Genomic DNA, 12,223 nt, shown 5'->3' with positions numbered 1-12,223 from the left:
GTGTAATGACGAGAACAGCAGAAAGGATCAACAAATGAACAGATTTAAAGCATTCAAGTCACTGAGATCAATCAAAATCCACACCACAATCTGCAGATCTATAAGCAAAGATTCCATGTGGGCCTGGAAAGTAAATTGGGTTGTATTACTGTATTAAAAACTATAAAATCATTAAAATACTGAACCTGACTCATCCATACATACTAAACTAAAACAGAGGTTTCAGCATGTAGACTTGTCATCCTCTACACTCTCTGCAAAGACATTATAAATGGCACAAAAAATAACAAGGCTGTGAGGAGAAAAAAATCAGCTGAGCTGTCCATACTCGTTGCCATAGGCGACAGTCACCCCAGCGACAGGTCCTGTGTCACAGCCCAGGAAGAGGAAGGACACGTAGCAGGCCGTGGAGATCAGATTGACCAGCATGGCCATTCGAATCGCTCCCAGAGCAGACAGGTTCAGCTTCTTCACCAGCAAACCTCCCAAGAAAATGCCCAGACAGGCACATGGGATGGCCGTCATCCCTGTTTATGAAGAGAATATCGACGGAATAATGTGTTATGTAAAATAAAGCTGTGTACCCGTATAACCTTTTATCTTTGTATTTTTCTTTGTATTGCGGCACTTCAGATGTTGATAAATTGCCTTTGTTGTATTCCTCATTTATAAGTCGCTATGGATGAAAGCTTTTGCTAAATAAATAAATGCAAATGTTATAATTATAAATTATAATGTGTGCAATTTCAGGTTTACTGGGTAAGAGTCGAAGATAAACATGTTAAGATAAAGTAAGTTCCAAAAGTCTGAGAAAACCTAGGAATACAAATTTATTTAACTAAAAATTGTTTTAACAGAAAATGCATAATTTGCAAGGGAAAAAATCTCTCTCTCTCTCTCTGTCTATGTTTATCTCTCTCTCTCTTTTTTTTTTTTATATATAAACAGACAAAATATACACATTCACATTAGACACATTTTCTGTGAATGATTTTGAAAAAATGTTTTTCTTTTTATTAAATTAGTAAAAATAATAATATTTAAAATACAGTAAAAATAGACAAATTGCTAATATAACTAAAAAATTGCTAAATAACACTAAAAATAGGGGGAAATCTGCAAAATTTTTAAGTGAAAAGGTATTAAAAAAAAAGTACAAATATTTTTTAATTGCATTAAAATTTTCTTTTGAAAATAATAAAATAAAAATGGTATTGAATTCTTCTTTTAAATGAGTAAATAATACTAAAAATATTTGCATTAAAATTTGTATTAGAGAAAAAATAGTTAAATTAATCAAATTAAAATTAAATTTGAAAATAAAAATAGGAAACAGACATTTTTTGCTAATAATTTGCAATGAAAAACTATTAGACAATGAATTGCAATAAAAATTGTATTAGAATAAATTGCAAAAATGAATTGCAATTGCATTAAAAATTACAATAGAAAAATGAAAAAAATTAATGTTAATTATATTTATTTTAATCATATCAATCAATTTTATTATAATTATTAATATTATACATTTTATAAACATTATAAACATTTTTTTCAATAATTGTTCTGCTAAAAATCTGCAGTGAAAAAGAACAGGACCAAAAGATGCCTTTTGACAGACTTTTGAAGCTCAATGTATCTGTGTACTTGTGTATGCCTACAGTATATGTTTCATACACACCCAACAGCTGGTTAGCAGAGGTGGTGGTGAGGTTGAACTGCTGCTCCAGATATTTGCCCAGGAAGGCAGCAAACCCAGCGACAACAGCAATCTCCATACAGGCAGCTAACACAATACACGTGAACACTGGGTTTGACAGCAGGTGCTTGGTCACCTTGGGAATAACTGGAGTGAAAAAGAAAGCGACAGAGTGGAGAGACAGCGAGGGTGGGAGAGAGAGTGAGTGGGTTTAGTGAGTGAGCCCAAAATACAGAGTAATGACAGACTAGTCTGGTCTATAGCATTCAATAAAAGTTAAGACTGACATTTGTTAGACTTGAATAAAGAAACAGATGAATAATGATTTATTCACTACCTAATTTCCTGTTTCTTTTCTAAAGTGCTGCAGAGCTGCGGATACATTCTGAGGAGCATTTGCCAGATGTGTCTGAAACATCACGACTGAGACTGCATTTATACCAGATTGCAAAACCTTGAAAAATGCAACGACCATGTTGGACAAAACAGTTGCCTGCATTATTGCTGTGCAGTGTTTGCCTTTAGCTTGCACTGCCATGGCTTCTTTTGCTAGTAATGCATCACGTTAGCTAGTATGTAATCAGATCTTACATGATTGATGGATGCTGTTGTACAAAATGAGAGCCTTACAAGTATAGCACAATGCCAGCATAACAATTACTCTATTTACAGACAAACAGATGAGAAACAAGAATGGCCGTATGAACCCGGAGTGACAGTTAGCATGCAAAAAGCCACAGTGCTTCACGTCTAGCTGGAATCATATTTAAAGCCTTGACTCTAATAAGCAGACCCAGATGGAAACTAATGATTTTTTTTGCATGTTACTCTAAAGAAAATAAGTTTTGTTTATAAGTCTTTTTTTATGCTGAAACATAAGTGGATGGGGATGTGTAGATGTTCTGTAGAAATCTGCTGATCCCACAACAGGTCTTTGTGGATGTTTAGTTGTTCTGTAGAAATGTATAATTCTTCTTTATTACTTTAAAAGACAAGCGTAACGTTAATCGTCTTTGTTCAGCATTTCTGCTAAAGCAGACTAATCTCAACACGAGTACACTTAACAACACACTGTGAATTTGGAGGTCATAGATTCCATGAAAAGGAAGTGTTTAGTGGTTATGTAGCTGTGTATAGTGAGACCTCGGAGCTGCTGGCAGCAGGACAGGCTGTTGCCATTGGGCTGGTGGTTCTGCAGGACTCCATTGCTGGGCTTGGATTTCTCATGATCCTGGGCTAAAGACGAGGGCAGCATGGCCTGTTCGCTCTCGAGACCTCCCTCCACCTCCTTGCCAGGGAGAGACTGGGGGAAACCGAACATGAAGATGGCCGAGAAGAAGAGTAAGACACCGCAGAGGAGAAAGCCGCCCCACCATGCACCGATCCAGCGGGGGTCATCGGGAGTAAGGTTCAGCTTAGCTGAGAAAAGCAAATAGAGGATGGTAAATACATAAATAATGTGTAGCAGAATGATAAATCTCTCACATATGCAGACATTTAAGAAAATCCACTTCAAATTATATGATGCAATTCACAGACATGATCTGACATCAAAACCATTGAGCTGTTCAAAGTCATTGTAGTTACTGAGCTACGGTAAGTCTCGTTCTACTAAAAATGTTTTTCTAATGAGATTTTATTGCTATGTTTGTTGGAATAGATGTAGCTGAAATGAACAAAACGCTTAAATAGAAAGGGATGTCCATTTACTTTTGACAGCATAATGTATCAGCAAGTAGGAATGAGCATCCTAAGTGTGAATGTTTTTGTCCTTTTCTTTTTTTTAGTTGATTCTCTTGCTGATTATTGATCATGACACTGAGATAGAATATGAGGCCTTGTGCTTTCAATTATTCAGTAGATGCAAGAGCCGTGTTGGTAGGAAACAAAATGCCTTGCAGTAGTTTTCTGTTGTTCTAAACAGAGTGTTTGTGTTGTATTTGGAGATACAGAGGATGAACTGAAACTCACTTGTGTCGATGAACAAAGCATCCACATAAAAGTTGGTACAGACAGATCCCAGGATGAAACCACAAGCAGGACCAAACACCAGTGTGGAAAAGAGTATACCTGAAATACAATAATATAAATGATACATTCAAATTATAATATGCTCATTACACTATTACACAACAGTAACTAAAGTAAGTTCCAACATTTGCTGTTATATTTGTTTGTAATTTTACAATGGATATTATCTAAAATAAAAAGAAATACAATTGTATTTGTATTGTATTATTATTAAAATGACATTTTATAATATAACAATATTATTTAAAATAAATGTAAATATTTTCTAATCAAGTTTATAATATAAAACAACGCTAATCAAATTTTCACAAATAAAATATTGTCTAGTATTATTATTAAAATGACATTTTATAATATAAGGATATTAGGATATATAAGGATATATATAAAATAAAAGTAAATATTTTCTAATTAAGTTTGTAATATAAAACAACAGTAATGATTTAATGATTTAACGATTTAATTTTTCGAGCCACAAGGTGGCACACTCAACCCAAGAAAAAGTCTCTTCTAAAGAAGATAGATTTGCCATCAGAAATGCATCAGGAACATTTATCTGTGAGAAACGTTGCAGTGTGTATGCACTGTTATGTTTTCATCCTTTCTCATATTTTCCCCACATTTTCCAAAATAACACAGAACAATTTAAACAAGCAAAGGGCAACAGATGTCAACAGAAACATTGTTATTCCTTGATGCCGTTGCTTTATGAAACAATTAACTGCATATGCTGTTATTTGACATTACATGTTCCAAGATTAATAGTACAAAGCAATGAATACTATGTATAGTAATACTAAAAATACAGTATAATGAGCAGCATTCAAACACACAACCTTCCCAAACTATGAGCACAAGCTCTGAAAGTGAACACATATTCCAAGTGAAGAATGAGGAACTAAATTTCACATAGTCAGAGTAATTCACCAGTTCTTGACAGGTTTGCAGACAAAGCAAGAAAAAAGGGATTTGCTTTTGACTGGAATGGAGTGGCAGAGCTCCGAACAGATGATGCTGTGCTGGCACCTATCAGAAGCGGCAGACATCTGGGGCACAAATCCCTATTAATATGCTGTCAAAAAGTGTGACAGCAGCCCAGCAATAGCCCTGTGGGTCACATGCTGCTTCTGAGATTATGAAGCCTTTATCCAGGCACTCTCATCAGCTTTCCTCATCCTCCGTCATTCTCTTATTAAAACACACACAATATTGTTTCATTAAACAATGCGTGCCTGCGCTATCAGAAAAAGTCGTCTTCCCTTCTGAAAAAGTTCCTGCCACGATTATTAATTAGCAAAGAAAAAGATACAAGTCTCCAGTGATTGTGCCAAATGTGTCTTGCAGAACTGCGATTTGACAGTAACAAGTCTGACACTCAGATTTAGTTGTAATTTATGATGCGGTACAGCAGGCTGAAAGCACAAATGGCCAGTCTGTTACTGACAGGTGTTGAGTTTGATGTTGCTAATGTCAGCCTTTTATGTCCTCAATACAGACCTCCTAATATTACAGGGAGTTTGGGAGTAAAATCATGCATATAAAAAAAAAATTAATATTAATATTAATTTTTCTTTAAAAAAAATTAATATTAATTTTCTATGAATAAATATTAATATTAATGTTTTAAAAAATATTAATATTAATATAAAAATATATATTATTTAATAACTTAATATTACTATAGTTATTTCATATTGTTGTTAATAATAATTAAAAAATATTAATATTAATATAAAAATATATATTATTTAATAACTTAATATTACTATAGTTACACCAGGAGTGGCATGTGCATGGAGGCAATGACAATAAATTACAGTACAAAATAATAGAAAACCAATATGAAATATGCAATCAAACTGTAATAACTCATTGAATATTTACCTGTAGCATGAAATATTAAATAATATTATAATGAGTTTACATGGTCAATTTCATAAATGTATTTAAGCTACTACTCTATTTGTTATTATTGTTAATTATTAAGTGGCTAAATTATCAATTTAGACTAATATTACTATAGTTATTTCCATATTGTTGTTAATAATAATAATAATAGTGTACACACCAGGAGTGGCAAAGATTATAGTTTTGAATTGTTTATTTTTTTGCCATTAAAAATATGACATAAAAAAATCCTTTATATTTATTCTACATTCATTTGGGGATTAAAAATATGTATCTGATTACAAATTTTAATATTAGATGTAACTCATCACTTTAATTTATATTGATAGCCGGAATTAAAAGATAAATCAGACAATAATTCAAGCTAAAAATTAAAATTTTTCAGATCAAATATTAAAATAGATTATAAAAAATAAATGCAAATAAATTATTGGTATCATAACAATTATAAATATTATAACTAGGAACTGTGCAAACTGTATCATGAATTTACATTGTTAAAACCCTGATTGATTTTTATTGATTCACAGCCCTAATTAAAAGATAAACTAAATAATAATTTGACCTAAAAAATGTAACAATCTTTTAGATCAAATATTAAAATTAATTATTTTAAAAAAATTCAAATAAATTATTAACAACATAACAATAATAAACATTACAACTGGGAACCATGTAAACTGCAAAAAGAATATTACACTGGACTAAAAAGCCAACCCACTGAAAACCACACTCATCAACTTCTGAGAAACATCACTTTGATGTCGATGTTGAAACAAAAGCTGCAGTGACCTGCTAGACCGCAACCTTTGATCAGTTAGCTGGAATTCCACAAGTACTGCTTAATGTGCCTGATATCGATACCTGAATTCTCAGTCTCAACACTTAAAAAAAAAAAAAAAAAAAATCACAGAGCACACATTAAAATGCAGAAGGGCATGCATCCTTTAATAGGCCCAGAATCAAACCCACATACAGAGACACGTTATATCTGACTACTGGCGCTCCATTTGAGCATCAGATGGATGGCGCTGAAGCCACAAGGCCAGTAACCCTAGAGGAAGGGACCTCACACTACACCGAGCCAGACCGACGCTTGAACCACTTACAAGGCAGAAGCACAACAGATGTGGCTCACTATCCTATGGCAGCCAATTATTGAGTCTGTTTGGAAAAAATGAGTCACTTTCACCAGTCCCTACATTAAAATCCCTCAGATCAAAGCGGGAGTTTAAATGTGTGTATGAATGATTGTTTGTGAGGTCTGTTTCCTGAGCTTCTGGCCATCTGAGGGAGTGTACTCACACATGCACACGTACACACTGCTAACCGCGTGTCCCGTTAGAAACCGCAACCACAAGGTCTGCTCTCAATTTATAGAACACCTTCATGTTTCCCATGAATCAAATAGGAACAGGTTGCTGTGAAATGTGAAATTACCAGGCTGCATCAGCTATTTATGGACAAATTGTTATTTATTTGTTAAAATACATTTTATGTATCATGTTTTGTTTTTTTTTTTACTGAAAAAAAAAAATAAAAATAATAAAATAAATAAATAAATACACATACATACATAGAGTATCTCTCAAAAGTGAGTACACCCCTCACATTTCAGCAACCAATTTAGTGTAACTTCTCAAGGGACAGTACTATAGAAATGAAACTTTTATATATTTTAGAGTAGTCAGTGTGCTGCTTGTATATCAGTATAGATTTACTGTCCTCTAAACTAACTTAACATTTCAGAGGACAGTTAATCTATACTGCTATACAAGCAGCACATTGACTACTCTAAAATGAAAAAAGTTTCATTTCTATAGTATTGTCCCTTGAGAAAATATACTGAAAAAAAAAAATAAAAATAATAAAATAAATAAATAAATACACATACATACATAGAGTATCTCTAATAAGTGTTGAAATGTTTGATGGAATGTGAGTTTTGTATTCATTTTATTTTTTTGTACACAATACAATGATCTAAAGTGACAGTAAAAAAACATTTATTCAGCAAGGATGCATTAAATTGATGAATGTGACAGTAAAGACATTTTAAATGTTACAGATTTCTATTTTAAATAAATGTTGTTCTTTTGAACTTTCTATTCATCTAAGAGTCCTGGAAAAAAAAATCTATCAAGGTTTCTGCAATTTTTTTTTTTACAAGCATTGATAAGAAATGTTGATAGAAATAAGAAATGTAAATAAAGATTTTTTTTTTTAAATAATATACTCTATCTTAAAATAAAATGTGTAAAACATTTCTACACTAAGAAGTATAAAAAAAAATTTGCATTAAAATTTTATACAATTTAAGTCTCACAGTCTACAGGTTTCACAGCGATCTGGGTGAGAAAACAAAACAGTAAAACCATGGTGTTGGATTCACAAGAAACAGCTGCAGAGTTTCCATCCCGACTGTTGTGGTGGCCAGTGGAAGGCACTGTGGTGTTTTTACTATGTGTTGCCTTAGAGACTGCATGTGTGTGTTTGCATCTATGTATGCTGATTGCTCGTAGCAACGTTTCAGAACTGACAACCCTCACAGGAAACCTCAAAAAGGCAGCAGAAATCTTGCAATCACCTTTAAAGTATTGTGACAGCTGTTTGGGCTGAGGACCCTGCCACAGTGAGAACAGAAAAAAATTCCATCAGCTTCTTCAGAATGCAGTTTCTTTCTATATAAAGAAAAATAACAGGTTCCTTGAAATTGATAAGCATCACTTCTTGTTAAACAAACGTCATATTTAACCATAATGAGGTGGGCTGATTTTGATAAGAAAATCAAAACTGACGTCCTAAAGTGATTTTGGCTCATAATCTAATTGGAGATAATCTGATGATTCAAAAAAAAAAAACAATAACAAAAAAAAAAACAAAGAAATACATAGAATCTCACACTCTTTTTTCCCTATCTGTCTTTCTGCTGCTTCTCCAAAACTGTGTCTGTCCTGAGTGTCCTTTCATTTTTATTTCTCATGGGGACGTGTAACATATATAGGATTTATAAAAACCTCCTGAATTTCATGAACAGAAAACTGGGCCTTTAGTCACTGGAGGAATGGGCTACTTCCTACATCCTTTCCTCTAATCATCAACGTACAGGTAATTATGTCCAATTTACTGCACAGTACAAATTCGGTGGTAAGCATTTTTAACCTTACTACTTTAAATCATTATTAAAGCAAAGAGCAGGCATTAAAGTGGCATGCTGGGTAAGGTCCATGATTCACTAAAATACCTTTGAAATTGTTCTTTCTTCCAGGAAGTCTTGTTTGGGTACCAAGGAAAAACATTTATGTGTGGCCTATTCCACTGCCACATTTTAACAACCACTTTCAGCACAGCCTAGACATAATGGTATAATGCTGCAGCCTTTTATTGCCTGAAATGTCCTTTTAGAGGACAGAAAAGAATGACATTTACTGAGAATTACACATGAATCAGCTAAGTGTCTATGATCATGAACTCTGACAACCCTTCAAGAAAGGATCTTTATAAAAGCATTAAATCTTAAGCAAACTGGGTCTACTTTCCATACTTTTTAACACATTTAATGTGTTCTAATTTACATTGGAATAAAGATTCTGTTAAAAATCAACTTAGCAGGTGTATAAAAACTAAAAAAAGCATTTTTTTTTTTTTTTTGGCAGTGATGCATTAAAAGCATATAGCGGTGGGTCATAGAGGACTTTAATGAGGTGTAAAATGACTACAAGAAACACAATGGTGTGTTAAATTATCATCCGAGACAGTTTTACTATACTGTATGTAGATTGCATTAAGGATAAATAATAAGACAAATGAAATTCAATATTCTTATTCAATATCCAAAACAAATGCTCAGTTTTATAAAGATTAGAACACAAGCTGTTTTTGTACTTCACACAACAGACCACACTCACACATCTCAGCAGGTCTTAAGCAGTTATCAATTCAATCTTATTTTCAGCATGAGACAGAAATTATAAATATGTGTAGTGCAAAGAAAACAAAGCACTATAGAATTAACACCGTTCTTACAGAAAGAGTGGGGAAATAATGGGCTTCTCACACTGAAGACATCACTAACCCTGTTAGAAATAGCTGTTAAATTGTTAAGCCAAGATTTGTATTCTCTCGTTGCACTTTTTATGCTTTACTTTGTGTTAATAATTTATGATGTATACTTTTGCCATCACAATTCTGCAATAAGTCCAGAAGACAAATCTTATAATTTTTTTATGTTTTTGAAAAAAGTATTTTATTCTCACCAAGACTGCATTTATTTGACAAAAAGAGGTATTATTGTAAAATATTTAATTTACAACTTAAACAACTGTTTTCTAGCTGAAAGTATTTAAATGTTAATTATTCCTGCAATGGAAAAGCTGAAGAAATCATTCAAATATGCTGATTTGGTACTCAACTGGTAGTGCATGTGGTATATTTTTGAATTCAAGTAATATTTGATTTGGTTTCAGCACAACAACTGAGAATGCACAATGTATATACCATAACCTTTCAGCCAATATCATATTGTTTTTATTTATTGTATCGGTTGATATTAGATATATCGGATAAGCATTTCCTCTATTTCTACATTTAGATTAGGCCTATCTATGCTATCATCTGATGCTCACTTAAAGTTAATCTTTAAAAACATTAATAATTTAGTAATACTTTTAAATGCTACCTTAAGTAAATCTCAAAATAAAAGTCAAAATAAATTGTGCTGTGATGCATAAATTCAATATGATTGATTTTAGGTCTTACTTTTATTCAAACAAAAAATTTAATATGTGAAATTTAGTGGTTATTGGCCATAATATAATTATATTTTGGCCACAATTTTAATGTCATTGCAACCCTAAGAAAAACATATTGTTTATTAATATATGCTATAGTTTGGATTTAACCAAAAACTGTTTTTTTTTCAAGCAGGCATGAATATTATGTTTCCTTAAAGGGACAAAGAAATTGAGCTTCAGTCAAGTGCTTTGTGTTGATTATAACTTGCTGCAAGAGACATTTTACCCATCATAATCCAGAGTGAGCTTACAAAGCAACTCCACCTGAGTACGTAATTCCACGGGAGCTTATGGTAAAATAATGAGAGAAAGTGTATTATATGTATTCAATAAAAATGAGAAGACATACACACACACACACACACACACACACACACACACACACACACACACACACACACACACACACACATACACACACTTTGCTTGGGTAAGCATGCACATATATACAGTACTGTAGAGTTACTTCTAATGTACTTCAGTGCTAAAAAAGCATTCAGTTAACAGATAAACCTGCATCGGATTACGCCATAAATCAAAGACTTAAACAATATGTGTGGCACAAATCTCGGGTGTCACAGCATCTGACCTAATAAACCAGGCTGTTGTAGACATAGTCAAAAATGGAAAAGAATGCAAATGAGAGCAAGAGAATGAGTGCTTTCCTGTCCATCTTTCCAGTATGTAACGTGAGCCCTTCAGAGCCTACTGACAGACTGACAGCGAAAAATATCCACAGTGACACGGAAGCGGTAGCACTAGACATTTACACAGTGAAAGAATGCAAGAATTATACAAACATAAAGTTAGGTCAGGCCGTCAGGGACTTATTCATGCTATCAGACTGAAATTTTCACTTTCTGTTTCTCCATTCCTGTTTCAGAATGTGAATGTACATTACTTTCATTTTCTGTAGGGAAGTTTTGTAACACGGGGTGAACTGTAACACCATCAGCTCAACCAGACACATGCTACACAGGGATGAAATTATTATCAAACATGACCGCCATTATTATATCTTTTAAAGCACTTGATTCATGAAACGACAGTGTTAAATGCTGAAGGAGAGTCAGTCAGTCTCATAACAGCAGAGCAGAGGAAAACTGACAGTAAGAAATTGTGTCTAGCAGTTTCAAAGGCAAACAGCAGGATATCTGCAGATGGCCAGTGTGTCCAATAAACTTGGTAAGATATTTTAAGACAGACACTATTAAGTAAAACTGACGAGGGCACATGCATCATATATCTATAGAAATCTAAATTCAGTGTATCCACGTCTAAGACAAATCTATATTCTTAAAGGAACAGTTCACCCAAAAATTAGAACATTTATTGTTCCAAACCTGTATGACATTCTTCTACTGAACATAATTGTGGAAAATTGAAGAATGTCATGGCCATTATAAAGAAGATGAACGGGGTGGATGCTGCAATGAATAAGAAATATCATAAAAATATTGTTAAATGCCATATATGGGGACAGATGCTGCTGACGTCACATCAGGTTTGATATCATTAATTATAAGCTGTCAAGTCTGATAAGTCACATTTAATTATTAATATTTGATTGTGAAAATGGATTTAAAAATTACTCAACTTCACATTCACTTCATGCGGTTTACAATTAATTTTATTGTTTTATTTTACAATTTTGATATGTTATCGTGATTTGAATTCCTGATCATAAATATATGTGTCCCTTCTCTTCATTTCTCCCCTGCTGTTCAAATACATCCAACTGTCTGTCACTTACAGACTAATGCTACACGCCACTGACCAGAGGCCTGTCAGT

At 33.1% G+C, this 12,223-nt stretch overlaps 1 protein-coding gene across 1 annotated transcript in view; it reads right to left on the bottom strand.

Annotated features, from left to right (window-relative positions):
* Positions 1-12,223, bottom strand: part of LOC109110516 (solute carrier organic anion transporter family member 3A1-like) — a 47,511-nt gene that overhangs the window by 5,381 nt on the left and 29,907 nt on the right. Inside the window, exons 3-6 of the mRNA XM_042775183.1 lie at positions 3,671-3,769; positions 2,843-3,118; positions 1,682-1,846; positions 329-527 (exon numbers count right to left, since the gene is read on the bottom strand). Coding sequence (XP_042631117.1) covers positions 329-527; positions 1,682-1,846; positions 2,843-3,118; positions 3,671-3,769 — 739 coding nt within the window. The remainder of the gene's footprint in view (positions 1-328; positions 528-1,681; positions 1,847-2,842; positions 3,119-3,670; positions 3,770-12,223) is intronic.

This window comes from Cyprinus carpio, chromosome A18 (genome assembly GCF_018340385.1).
Source record: "Cyprinus carpio isolate SPL01 chromosome A18, ASM1834038v1, whole genome shotgun sequence".
NCBI classification, from domain to species: Eukaryota; Metazoa; Chordata; class Actinopteri; order Cypriniformes; family Cyprinidae; genus Cyprinus; species Cyprinus carpio.
This window is presented reverse-complemented; position numbering and strand designations above follow the sequence as displayed.